The following is a 12,728-nucleotide window of genomic DNA, read 5'->3' as shown; positions in this document are numbered from 1 at the left end:
ACCAAAAACAAAACCCTTTATTCCCTTCTAAAACGGCTAGGAGCCTGGTTTTGCTGACCTCTTCAGTCCCCGCCCCCCCCCCCCCCCCCCAACTACCACCATGAGAAATATCTAGGCCTTCCCTGGTATTTTCCTGTCTACTGACTTATCTAGTTTGTCTCCAGTTAGTCTGTGTCGTTGAACGTAGCCCTAGCCACCTCAGGGAACAGGCTCTAATCCTTTGGTCAAAGAACCCCCTGCTGTAAACCCTTGTATTCACTCAGCCTGCCTGTAGTCCGGGATAGACAGGATGCGGGTGTTGGGAATCCCCACGAGAGGGCAGCCCTGCTTAGCTCGGTCGAGGCGAGAGACAAGGGAGTGGGAGGCTGGGTCTTGGCCCGGGCTCCTCCCCGGTGCTGCAGCGAAGTTCTGCGCTCCCTGAGTCCTCAGAGGGTCCGGACCCCTCCCATGACTTCCAGGGACTGTGGAGGCCGGCTCCAGGAGCGGATTTAGTGGGTCGGACCACGAGTGGGCCACAGCACTGCCGAAGCCGACGATTGGGCCCGATCTACCCGCTCAACGGCGCAGCCGCGGTACCCGTGCGCTCCAGGGACCCCTGCGGGAGGGACCACAACTTTCCCCTGGGAAAAAATGGGGAAACTGAGGCTACCGCAGGGGCGCGACTTGTCCTGGGAGTCAGGTCAACGGCCCAGGACTACGGGGACTCCCGGGCCGGATCCCGCCAGGTTTCCAGCTACAGTCCCGCCCTTCCCCATAAGAGCTGTTTCTAGGGAGTGGGTAGTGGGCGTCAGGCTCGCCCACCCGGCAGGGCCCCGGGGGTGGAGCCACACCAGCCCCGCCCCATCCCCATTGGCTGAGGCGCCAGGGGCGGGGCGGGGCCGCCAGATGTTGGGGCGGCGGCGGCGGCAAGAGCTGGGGAGAGGGAGGAGCCGCGGAGCCAGGCGGAGGGCAAGGGCGCCGCTGGCCGGCCCGCCGAGCCCTCTCCGCACCGCTCTCGCTGGAGTTCGAAGAGGAACTGGCAGGCCTGGAGGGGGCTGCGGCACGGACATGCACAGCGCTCGGCTTGACAGTTTCCTGGGCCAGCTGCGCTGGGAACTGGTGAGGCTTGGGGGCGGGCGTGGCTCGTGAGGACTTGTGTGGGGTGCTCGGCTGCCTTCCTACCCGAACGACACTCGGATTGGGGGGAGCTGTCCCGAATGCCCATCCAAGACAGGATGGGGGCGGGGCGGCGTAGATGGCCCAGATGGCCCGCGTCGGGTTTCGGACGATTGGGAGCTGCGCTGGGCATCAAGTAACAGCCGCCCAGCTGGCCGTGCTGCCGGCGCAACGGAGGAAGTTGTGGGGGAGAAACTTCTTGGGCATAACAGGGGGGTTTTAAGGAACTAAAAAGGTGGTGGCGCTACTACCGATGCCCTTTATTCCAGTTTGGCGTGTACCTCTTGTCTTCCTGGAAGGTGCTTTTTTCTTCTCTGAAAGAGGCTGCGGGCTTTGGGGAGCTGAATCCCTCAAGAGGCACAGGATACCCCCCCAACCCTGAGCGAGACCTACTTCCCCATGCAGGCCCACAACCCTGCCTCCCGCCCTGGTGGCGGGTACCAACTTGCCCGGCTCTGCGTGCTGCAGCCTGCCGGACTGCCACCAGGTCGGCGGATGGGAGCCACACGAGCTTCGTGTGCCAGCGCCCCATGCCGACACGGTGCCCGCTAGAGGCCTTGCTGCTGAGGCCTGCAGGCCTGCCCAGCCCTCCTGGGCCTTCTGTTTTGGAACTGGCCTGACCAGGCAGGCCGGAGTGACCAGCACTGCTCCTACCACTTCTGCCCTCTCTTCTTCCACAGCTGTGTGGCCGGGACACTGGCTCACCCCCAATGCCTGGTCCCCTTCCGCCACCCCCCAAACACCGCCCAGGCGTGCGGCTCAAGCACCAGCTCAGGGCCTCAGATGCGTTGGAAGAGGACTCGGTCTGTGGTGTGGAGGAAGAGGATGATGAAGTAGGGGTGACAGGAGACAGGAGTGAAGCCTTGGGGGGTCCCAGAGAGCACGGCCTGGACTGGGACTCCGGCTTCTCAGAGGTGTCGGGCAGCACATGGAGAGAGGAAGAGTTGCCCGTACCCCAGCACCCAGCACCCTCGGCATGGCCCCTCCGGAGACAGCGCCTCTCAACCAGTGGGGTCACCCAGCCTGGCGGAGCTCCCGTGGCCCGGGTACCTCCTGTCCACCGACCACGGCCCAAGTCCACCCCAGATGCCTGCCTGGAGCACTGGCGGGGGCTGGAAGCCGAGGACTGGACCACGGCCCTGCTGAGCAGGGGTCGTAGTCGCCAGCCCCTGGTGCTGGGGGACAACTGCTTTGCGGACTTGGTGCACAACTGGATGGAGCTGCCTGAGGCAGCGGGTGAGGGGGACAATGGGGGTGGGCCCCGTGTGCGTGCTCGGCCCCCCCAGTTCCTGCTGGGCCTCTCTGAGCAGCTGCGGCGCCAGCTGGCCAGGGCGCGCCGGGCAGCGCTGGCAGGAAAGCGACTGTCATGCCCACCTCGCCCAGAACCTGAACTACCTGCGGATGTCTCACGCTTTGCAGCCCTCATGAGTTGCCGCAGTCGGCAGCCCATCATTTGCAATGATGTTGTCAGCTACCTCTGACCTGCCCTCCAGCCTGGGACAATAAAGGCCTTTCTCTGGACAATCCTGGTTCCGTAACCCCCGAGGCTCCAGAAGGCAGTGCCAGCCCTGCAAGGCACAACTCAGGCAGGCGAATCACAAGAGCCTTTTCCCTCCCCTGCAGGGGTCCTTGTCATGCCTGTGTCACACGCCATGCGTCTGCTCCAACACCCATCCTGTCCACTGAACACCTTCCTTCAACAAGTATTTATTGAGTGTCTGCTGTGGGCTTGGGACGCAGGGCTCGGGACACAGGGCCCGATGGAGCTGGGTGGTGGGGCTGCTGCCTTGTCACAGCTTGTAGTGCAAGCGTGGAAAGTTAGTGTCATCCTCCTCACCCTCGTAGCCAAGTTCCAATACCAGCACCCGCTGCCCAGGCACCTTCTTCACCAGATCTGTCACCCTGGTGGCATGGGGGGAGAGGGGTGGGGAGATTGGGTAGGTGAGCGGTGACAGGCAGAGAGTGTCCTGGCATGGGCTCCAGGGTGCTGGGGGCCATAAGGAGCCCAAGCCAGGAGCAGGAGCAGCCCAAGACAGGAAACATCTGAAAACTATTTTAGGAGCGGCTGGTGGGGCGAGCAGGAGGCAGGAAGCTGTGAGTCCCCTGGGAGTGGGCTGTGAAAGGGGAGCTGAGGAGGGTGTGGAGGAGCTGGTGGGGCTGGCCAAGCAGGCAGCTCCTAGAGGCCCCTCCTAGAGGGCTCCTGGCCCTCCCCCCACCCCCAGCCCGTTTGCTGGCTCCATTTGGCAAAAGAAAACTTCAAGAAGGTGTGAGGGGCCCAAATGGGGTTGGGAAGAGGAGAAGCTGCACATCCCTCACCTCCAACCTCCAGGGCCTTGTTAAAGCCAGGTGTGGGCTCACCTGCAGGACAGGTGCCGGGCCTGTTTTTCCTCAGACCATCCTGCTGAGTAGAGCAGGGCCGACCCATGCAGGAGCTTCGTCACCCTCAGTCTTTGTAGCTCCTAGAGAGAGACGGGTCAGGGGCCAGCGGGACCAGGCCTGGGAGCAGGGCAGAACTGGGGCACACCTGGATGTGAGCCAGCAACGACTCCAGGGTCCTCTCGGGCTGCCCAGCAGGCACTTCCAGGCGGTCCCAGCCGGTCCACTTCAGATGACGGAACTGGGGGGTGGCAGTGAGGAGGAGTGAGAAGCTTCTTACACACACACACCCTCTCCCTGCCCCAGTTGCCAATAGCTTATGGCCCCTTTCCTAGGGGAGGAGCTGGACTAGAGGCAGGAAGCAGAAGCCAGGGGGTGGGGATGAAACGTGGGATCTAGGCCCAGAATCTCAACACCCTCCCCGCCTGTGCTGGGACAGGAAATGGGGCTATGGGGCCCCCTGCACAGGGAAACAGGCGATCCATCACACAGGCTGAGAGTGTGTGTGTGTGTGTGTGTGTGTGTGTGTGTGTGTGTGTGTTGGAGGGGGGGGCAATACTTCCTGAGGAAGCGAGGAAGCAGGAGCAGGGCTGCTGCAATCTCTGATAAAGCTGCCTGTTCCTCAAATGCAAGGCTGGAAGACAGGGTGGGGGGGCGTGTACATCCGGTCCCCTAATCCTTTACCACCAGGGCCTTGGACTTTCTCATAGACACATGGGTGAGGGGCACAGTGACACCAGCGGGAACACAGTCCACAGAGGACTCTCTTCCTGTCCCTTTGTTCCTTGTTTCTTGAGTCTTGGGGTTCTGGTTCCCAGAGCTGAGGGCATAAGGGTGGCAGGCAGCCAGGGACCAAGACTAGAGGGGTTCTGCCAGCTCCCCAGAAAACAGCGAGGTCAAGCTGAGACAGGACCAGAAGTGATGTGGGGGACCCTTTCCCTCCCTTCCCCCTCCTCCATGGACAAAGGCAGCTTGTGTTCTAGCTAGAGGAGGGGCCCTCACAAAAGGGCTCTGTGTGCTGTGCCCTGAGGGACCCCAGGGCTGCTCAGCCTAAGCCCAGTGCCGGCCCATGACCTCTCCCCTCTGCCCTTGTGAGAGAATTCTCTCCAGACCCTCTCCTGTGTCCCCAAGGAAATGCCAATTTTTGCAGAGCCTGGGTACACAGCTGGGGCATTCACAGCCCAACACTTGAAGGAACACATATGCACACAAGCCCACACGTGTACTCACAGGCAAAACCATGCAGGCCCACATCATGAAAGGGCCCTGCTGTCTCCTCTGGCACACAGATGTGCAAGCATGCTCCCTCCATGGCCACACACCATGGGGCCAGGGATGCCCAGACCCGGGTGCCCTCACACCCCGTGATAGGGTTGCACACCCTCACACCCATGCTGGTGAGTTCAATGCCCTTTAACTCAGTTGAGGGGGGCGGGCGAGGATCCCCATGCCTGGCAGCCTGACGTTAGGCTCTGTTTAGGGCTTGGGCCCTAGTCCCCCCTCCCCCTCAGGGAAGGCGGGGATGGTGGGGGATGGATGTCTGGCTCCACTAATGAGTTAAAGCTGCAGCTCCCCCAGACCCGGAGGCTTGGGGGTTGGGGGTGGCTGACGGCTGCTTCCTGTGTCTGACAGGTCCCAGCCTGGCTGTGCAGCAGGGAGGCGGCTGAAGGACGTCTTGAGGACTCCCCCAGAGTCTGCGTCCCACGAGAGCCTAAAGCTGGAGTAGGGCCTGTTTGAGTAGGTGCAGGGAAAACTCAGGTCTGGTACAGGTGGAGTGTCCAGGGCTCACCTTCTGGATGTCTGGGGCCTTAGGTACCCAGCGGCTAAAGTAGTTTTCAGCCAGGTGCAGATAGCTGTGGCGAAAGGCATGGCGGGGCCGTGGTCCGCCCACCACCTTGTACAGCTCCAGGCCCACCAGGCCAGCCACGGCCGCTGTAGTGGTGACAATGGCTGGGATAATCCGGCCCACAATTCGCTTGGTCTGCCAAGGACAAGAGATCTGATCTGGGCCCAAGGCCTAAGGCTAGGGTTTGACCCGCCACCTCCAGGCCTGAGCCCCAAGGGGCAGGTTACCTCGGCGTGGCCGGCCACTGGGATCCCATAGTTCTGAGCTCTCAGGCTGGCCGCTGCCACCACAAAATCCATGTGGAAGTTGCTGTCATTGTCCTATGAGACCCAAGCACAGTCGTGTGAACACTGTCCCAGTCCCCCGAACCTGTGCCACTGCACAGGTCTTCACACGATTCTGTGGGGTGGAGGCTCACATCACCCCACTTAACAGGTAAGGAGACGGAGGCTCAGGGAAGCTGAGGTGATTCTGGGCTCCTTCAGGGAAGAAAACTCAGGCCCAGGGACTTCAAAGCTACCTACTTAGCTCTTGACCTTCCCCATCAACCTCTCTGGCCTAGCCCTTCACTCCCACTCGGGCTCCGACCTTCTCAAATGTCAAGGGTTCAAGGGGAGGACCCTTGCTCCAGGTCTTCAGGGCTTCATGCAGCTGCTTACAGCCTGTTGGGAGAAGGAGGAGGGTTGAAACAGTCCTTAGCCCCCAAGTCCTGTACTCTTCTTGAGCCTGCCTGCCTGTCCTTGGTCCCTGCCAAGTCTGTCACTTACCACTTGCAGGAAGACCCCTTGATGGATGGTGCAATCTCTTCTCTGGCAGCCCTAGCCCTCATGTATGTGTGCCCGCACACACACACGCACACCTAGGTGACCCTGTCCTCATCTGGGGAGCCACAGCTAGTTGCTCCCCAGGGCCCAGTGGTTTGTGGGTTTTTTTCCTTTGCTGAGAGTTGGCCAAGGGAATGGGTGGGGGATGGTAAATAGGAGGGAGAGGACCTACTCCGGGACCAGGGGATGAATCCAAGGCTAGAGAGAAGCAAGGTCAGAGGGCTTAATAGGTTGTGACTTGGCTTCAGGGCCCCCAGACCCATCTTCTTTCTGCAGCACAGGCTGAGGAAGCTCAGGCCTTTGGGTGGCAGCATAGAGGGGTCAGGGCTGGGGACCTCACCAAACTCACCAGAAGGCGAATCCAGCTCCAGCTCACTAGCAAAAATGCGGTCCAAGTTCTGGGGGTCAGGCAGTGGCAGCAAATTCAGTAGTCCCCTGAGTGCAGTCTGGTCCTGTGAGCCAGGCAGCCCATGCATCTGGGCATACAGGTTGGCAGCTGCCAGCACGTAAAGGAGGTGCGTATCCTGCAATGAGACCCAGAGCAGGGGCGGCTGCATGGGCCTGAGTGAGCGTGTGTGGGTGCGTGGGGCGGGGGTCACCGTCCACTTGAAGATCTGTTGGAGGGCCTGCCTCCGCCTCCCATGTGGACACCCATATGTGCACAGATGTGGCTGTCTCCCTCTCAGCGTCTCAGCATCACTACAAAACACAGAGGTGCCCACCTCTGCCCTGAGGGGCCACATTTCCATCTCAGGGCTGCCAAGGGACCCCACTCACTTGGCTGGCATCAAACTTCAAGGGCTGGGGACACTGTTTGGGACCCGACCAGAATGGAGTTCCATCCCCCTGCACCTAGGGAAACACAGAGGCTGCTGGGCTCAGTCCGGTCGCCCCCAAGCCCTCAGCCTCCTGACCCCCAGGCACCCACTTTGTCAGGTGGGTAGGTCCTCAGCAGCTGTGTGACGCCATAATGGAAGCGGAGCTGCCAGTGGCCAAAGGCCCACAGCACGCAGTCTCGCCAGGTCTGCGGACGCTCTGTCAGGACACCCCGCATTGTCTGCAGCAGGGGCTGCTTCTGTGACTTAAGCAAGTCTTCTGGAGACGAGAGTGCCCTGCGGACGGTTGGGAAAGCTTGAGGCTAAGCCCTGAGCCTCCTGGTCTTAGGGACCCTGGACTCCCATTCGCCCTTGTCGGGGGTCTTACTGTGGGTGGCTGTTGATGGTCTTGGCAGACTCACAGAAAAGGTCGTCAAATTCACCCTTGGCCCACTGTGGGGGAGGGAGCAGCCATGAGGTGGCAGTTAGGAAATGGGTCTGGGGCAGAGGACTGAGCCAGGCACATAGGCGTCTCCGGGGTGCCTCCCACCTGCACAGTGTGCTCGGTTGTGGCAGGAATGTACCGCACGGTGCAGACAGGGTCGGGGGCATCTTCAGAAGCTGCATTAGAGGGGGCTTTGTAGTTCTCAGTCACGTGTGGTATGAACACGCTAGCGCTGCCCCGGGTGCCCATGGTGCCCGCCTCCAGCAGGGGTTTCAGAAAGTGGGTGCAGCGAGCAGCTACGTAGTCCCCTGGCAAGGGAGGCAGAGGGTCAGAAGTGGGGCTGGCACAGCCTCAGACAAGAGTGAGTTCTGAGGCCGGGCACTCACGGGCCTCAAAAGTGTCCAGGGCAGCAGCCACGCCATTCACACCAGAGAAGAAGTCATCCCCAAAGATGTCCTCTGTAGTGGGATCCAGCTGGAGGTTGAGTGGGGTAACCTGCAAGTCTGCATTCAGGCGGCGAGTGGCCTCTGCAGCCACCTCTGCCTTTTGCCTCTGAGAAGAAAGCAGGAAGATGTTGGGAGTGGGGGGAGGGGGGTACTGTGGGAGGACAGTCCAGGACGTGGGTGTGGGGAAGGGTCGGCACTCACATGAACGTCCTGGGACCTGAAGAGGAATTGCCGGCTGAGGTTGGAGAGCTCCACATGGTCCATGTCGGCAACAGTCACGCCTCCACCGTCCCCGGCCCCCAGGCCCATCAGGGCAAAGCTTTTGAGCAGCTCGCAGCCGACAGCGCCAGCACCCACCTGCCGGCAGACAAGAGCAAACTTAGCCAGAGGGCCAGGCCTCCCCCCTCCGCACACGCCCGACCTCACCACGTGGCTCACCAGGAGGTAGTGCTGGTGGCTCAGCTTCTCCTGAAAACTGGTCCCGAACACCGCGGTTTGCCCATCATAGCGGCAGCGTCTCTAGGCAACACAGACAGGGCTCGGTGACGCCCGCTGGCCTGTGCTGGGCCTCCCTCTCACTTCCAGTTTTCCAGGTCAGGACCTCAGGACCATTCTTCATGTTTCTCCCTGCGTCCTGAGTTTAGCTAAGGCTTGCATCCCTACCGCGGGTTCTCACCGGTACACAGTCCTCAGGGTTGGGAAAGGGGTCCCCATCTTCTGGAAGGCAATCCAGGGCATCGAAGTACAGCCACTGGTCCAGGGGCATAAACTTGCCAGAGATCGCCTGTAAGTCAGAGCTTTAGTCCGGGGACTCTTGGCACCTCCTAATCCCCTGAGATCCTGGCTGAGGGCTGCACCCAGGTTGGTGAAGCTCCTAAGGCTGCTGTCCAGCGTTGGGCACCCTGTGGCATCCACAGTGACCTCTGCACCCTTCCCAGCCCCACCCTGTCTCTGCCTGTGCCCACCTTCAGCACTTCTTGGGCAGCCACTGCACCCAGCACGGCTGCCATGGGGCTCAAGCCACCAGCACTGCTCAGGGCAACTGTCCGCACCAGAGCCTCATCCAGCTGCTCTTCCAGGGGCTCTCCTTCTGTCCCTTTCAGTGGTCCCATGGCCTGGGCCAGGTCCACCACCATCTCTGCATCAACCTAGTGGGTAGAATTCTGTTAAAGCAGACCCAGCCTGAGCTCCACCCCACATTTGAATCCTTCAGGCAGCCATCCCCACTGTTCCACAGAAGAGGAAGCAGAAGCCTGAGTGGGAAGGCCCCACTAGACAATGCCTGGTGCCAGACAATGGCCCTGGAGGCTCCCCAAACCTGAGAGCAGCTGCCAGACCAGATCTGAAGGGTGGGGAGTGGCATGAGTCCCCAGGCTTTGTGCTTGGCCCCTTCATGAACTCAGCCTCTGGTCTAGGGCTTCCCTGCTGGCTCAGATGGTAAAGAATCTGCCTGCAATGCAGGAGACCTGGGTTTGATCCCTGGGTTGGGAAGATCCTCTGAAGGACGGCATGGCAACGCACTCCAGGATTCTGGCCCGGAGAATCCCTATGGACAGAGGAGCCTGGCGGGCTACAGTCCATGGGGTCACAAAGAGTCAGACACGACTGAGCAACTTAGAACAGCTGGTCTAGAGATAAGTGTTTCTTTATCAGCTCCCTGCAGCCCATCCTATCTTCTTTATATGAGTGGGACACTGCTTCTGGATTCAAACTTGGACCTGTAAGATAGTCACTGTCACCTCCTGGTAGGTGAGGCCCCATTAAGACAGAGGCTAGGGAGAGGGGCATCGGGGCCACTCACAGGATCCCAAGGCTTGGGAGGGCGGCCATGGAGCTGCTGGAACTTGTGCAGTGCGCGGAAGGACTGATGTAGGCAGCGGGCACGAACTTTCTGGGGACTCTGGGCCACCACACGGGGCTGAAGGAGGGCTGTGTCCAGGGGTTCCTGCAGGGGGCACTCAGTTTAGGGTCAGGTCCAGAACCCTGTGGGCCCCTCAAGGCACCCAACCCCAGATGACCTTGCACTCACGTGGCTGACAGTCTTGGCTCTCTTGACCTCAGTGACAGCCCCGCCACGTAAGTAACGAGAGAAAGCTGTTGTGTCTCCAATCTCCAAGGTCCCGTCCTCTGGGGAAGATTGAGCCTAGTCAGCATGACTTCTGAACCTGAGTAGCACCCCACAGCCCATCCTGTCTTGCCTCAGCATTCTCAAGGTGGGATTTCCCTGGTGGTCCAGTTAGTTAAGAATCCACCTTGTGATGCAGGGGACATAGATTCAATCCCTGGTCAGGAAATAAGATCCCAAATGCCATGGAGCAACTAAGCCCATAGGCCACAGCTAGAGCCATGGAAGACCCCCACGCTGCCGCTAAGACCCGAGGCAGCCAAATAAATGATTAAAACAAAACAAAATTCTCAATGTGGCTCTACCCTGAGGAAGGTAGAGAGAGACCTTATCTCCAAAAACCAGGCTATGTCCACCCCCACAGGAGCCTGGGTGCTGAGCCTGGAGTGGGGTTGACTTACCCCGCACATGGAGAGGCCGAGGATCACAGCCGTTGAGCTCCACCATGCCCTCAATGCCTGAGAAAGTCACCCAATCCCCGGTGTGGAAGTGGTGGGCATCAGCCTCTTCTCTCAGAGTGAGAATGCCAGGGGAGCCCTGTGATGAGAGGCGGCCTGCTCAGGGGGGCCTAGCCCTGCCTTTCACAGGATCCTTAGTAGGGGCAGTGCCCCCAACCCCAGCACCCACCTGGGAGATGTGCTGGATGGTGGCCGTCAGGGGTTCTGCCTCCGTGGGGTCCTGCACAGTGAAGTTCTCACCGAAGTCACAGAACAACTGCCTGTGGCGGGGTGGCAGGGGTCACTGAGCTGACTCAGTGTTTAACCGCCACGGTTATGGTGAAGGGCAACAGGCACTAGGGCAAGCCCTGAGGAATTGGGGAAAAAGTGCTGGGAGAGGCTTGGAAACTGGAGTTTGAAAGATGTACTGAACAAGTCTGGAGGCTGGGGTAGAGGAAGCAGACGAATGGGACTGGGGACTGTGATCAAGAAGGGAAAGTGGGGACAGCCCTGGGGTTGGGTGGATGAGCTCTGGAGCAAGCCTGGAACTGGGATCGCTCGCTGCCTGTGATGTGGCAGGCTGGGCGAGCCATCTCACCCCACAAGGCCCCGGGTGTCTGCCACCAGGAAGCAGACTCCATGTTCGTGGCACAAGGTGCCCACTCTCAGCTGCTCCTCCAGCCTCGAGGCAGTCAGCACCACCACCTGAGCGGATGTCATGAGATCAGTAGGGCCAGAACCACCTCGAGCCCACTCTGCTGCTAAGGGCTGGGGGTGGGGGAGGTTGGCCTGGAGAGTAGGGCTGGGAGGGCACCTGGAAATCCAGCAGCAGGTCCTTGGTGATGTCGCCTGTGTAGACGCACACCTGAACGGCTCCATTGAGCTCAGCCAGAAGTTTTTGAGAGGCCTCAGCCCTGCTCCTTCCCAAGTCCTGCTCTGAGAGCAGAAACTAAAGAGATGCCCAGACTGGCTTTAGCAAGTTTTCTCTTGGGCCCCACCCCCACCCTGGTCTGGAAACCCAAAGCCCTCCCCCCCATCCCCTAGGAGCCTCACCTGGGCAGCCAGGTCAGACCAGCAAGTAGGGTGGGGATCATGGAGAGTGAGGCTGCCCACGCCCATCAGGACTAAGTTTTTGGCCACCTCAGCCCCCAGGCCCTGCAGGCCAGACAGCAGCACCTTGGCTCCCTGAATTCTCTGCATGGCCGGCAAGCCCAGCACATACCTGTGGGCGGGAAGAAAGAGGGCAGGCAATTGGAAATCAGGGGTTAGAAGGCTACCCTGCTCTCCCCACCTTGAGCCTCACAGCTGCCGTGAGTATAGCTCCTTATCCAGCGACTTGGAGGTCTCCAGGGTATCCATCCTGAGGCCCGGGGCTGCAGGGCTTGTAGACAGGAGGCAGTGCCAGCAGGAGCCAGTGCCCAGCAGTGGCCAGTGCAAACAGGAGCTAAGGCTCAGAAATGAAAGATGCAGCTGGCAGCTTTCTTCCTGGTTCCTCTGTCATTTCGGGTAAAGCAAAAGTGAAAGTGAAACTGAACGGGCTCGTAGTCCTGCCTCCAGCCTGTCCTGCACAGCCTGGCTTGGCAAAGACTTCTGGCAGCCCCAGGGCACTGGCAATTGGGGAGAGAATTCCTGGATCGATTTCTCTCTGCGAAAGCAGGTATTTCTCTTAAGGAAGAAAGAGGGCAGGGCCATGGGAGGGATCCCTTTGGTCTCCTGTAGCTCCCTAGATGTCCCGAACTGCAAGCTCCTATCCTCTTCAGGGGTCCCTGTCTGAATGGGCTTTGTGCCCACAGGACTGGTGGGCTTCGTGCCCACAGGACTGGTGGGGATGCCCTTGTCCTGAGGACTCACCTAGTCTCCTATCCACACACAGAGACTTAGAGACCCTAGAGGGCAGAGCCAGCCCCATCCCAGAGGCTGAGAGAGCTCATGGGCTATGCTGCCCACATCCAGGGCTCACCCCAGACTTGGGGTGCAGCCTAGCACTGTTGGGAGTGCCTGCGTGTCCCAGAGTCATCTCCTCCGGGACCAGGGATTCCCCTCTGCCCACAGTGCACAGCCGGGACAGTTGGCAGCCCCAGGAGGCCAGTCAGGATCTCTCAGTGATGCGTCCCAGGACCCAAAGAGCGTTGGTCAGTCTCTGAGTGCCAGCCCTGAGTAGAAGACTAGGAGCAGCTATGATCATGTGTCCTTTATATTTTAAAATAATTACAGATTCAGAGGAAGTTGCAAAAAATAGAAAAGAGGGGTACCTTCCCC

At 60.1% G+C, this 12,728-nt stretch overlaps 2 protein-coding genes across 4 annotated transcripts; one reads left to right on the top strand and one right to left on the bottom strand.

Moving 5' to 3' along the window:
- Positions 1-377: 377 nt before the first annotated feature.
- On the top strand, positions 378-2,679 carry INKA1 (inka box actin regulator 1). The gene is made up of 2 exons (XM_006053277.4): positions 378-1,098; positions 1,836-2,679. Exons 1-2 carry the CDS (start codon positions 631-633, stop codon positions 2,634-2,636), a joined length of 1,269 nt encoding a protein of 422 aa, XP_006053339.4. The 5' UTR covers positions 378-630; the 3' UTR covers positions 2,637-2,679.
- A 167-nt stretch (positions 2,680-2,846) lies between these two features.
- On the bottom strand, positions 2,847-12,043 carry UBA7 (ubiquitin like modifier activating enzyme 7). Of its 3 annotated transcripts, XM_006053278.4 has the most exons (24): positions 11,773-12,010; positions 11,523-11,691; positions 11,284-11,418; positions 11,068-11,174; positions 10,660-10,750; positions 10,434-10,569; positions 9,937-10,034; positions 9,709-9,852; positions 8,873-9,055; positions 8,584-8,691; positions 8,346-8,426; positions 8,109-8,264; positions 7,848-8,013; positions 7,567-7,769; positions 7,405-7,469; positions 7,130-7,313; positions 6,979-7,053; positions 6,551-6,725; positions 5,966-6,039; positions 5,605-5,697; positions 5,321-5,512; positions 3,680-3,772; positions 3,514-3,614; positions 2,847-3,057 (listed from the first exon to the last, which is right to left on the bottom strand). In XM_006053278.4, the coding sequence occupies exons 1-24, from the start codon at positions 11,826-11,828 to the stop codon at positions 2,946-2,948; spliced, it is 2,997 nt and encodes a 998-aa protein (XP_006053340.2). In that variant the 5' UTR covers positions 11,829-12,010; the 3' UTR covers positions 2,847-2,945. The 3 variants fall into 3 exon arrangements, with proteins under 3 accessions (XP_006053340.2, XP_025127694.2, XP_006053342.2); XM_025271909.3 differs by lacking the exon at positions 6,979-7,053 and having other exon boundaries at positions 11,773-12,040; XM_006053280.4 differs by lacking the exons at positions 2,847-3,057; positions 3,514-3,614; positions 3,680-3,772 and adding an exon at positions 4,774-5,248 and having other exon boundaries at positions 11,773-12,043.
- Between the last annotated feature and the right edge of the window lie 685 nt (positions 12,044-12,728).

The sequence above is a fragment of the Bubalus bubalis genome, chromosome 21, assembly GCF_019923935.1.
Source record: "Bubalus bubalis isolate 160015118507 breed Murrah chromosome 21, NDDB_SH_1, whole genome shotgun sequence".
Lineage (NCBI taxonomy): Eukaryota > Metazoa > Chordata > Mammalia > Artiodactyla > Bovidae > Bubalus > Bubalus bubalis.
This window is presented reverse-complemented; position numbering and strand designations above follow the sequence as displayed.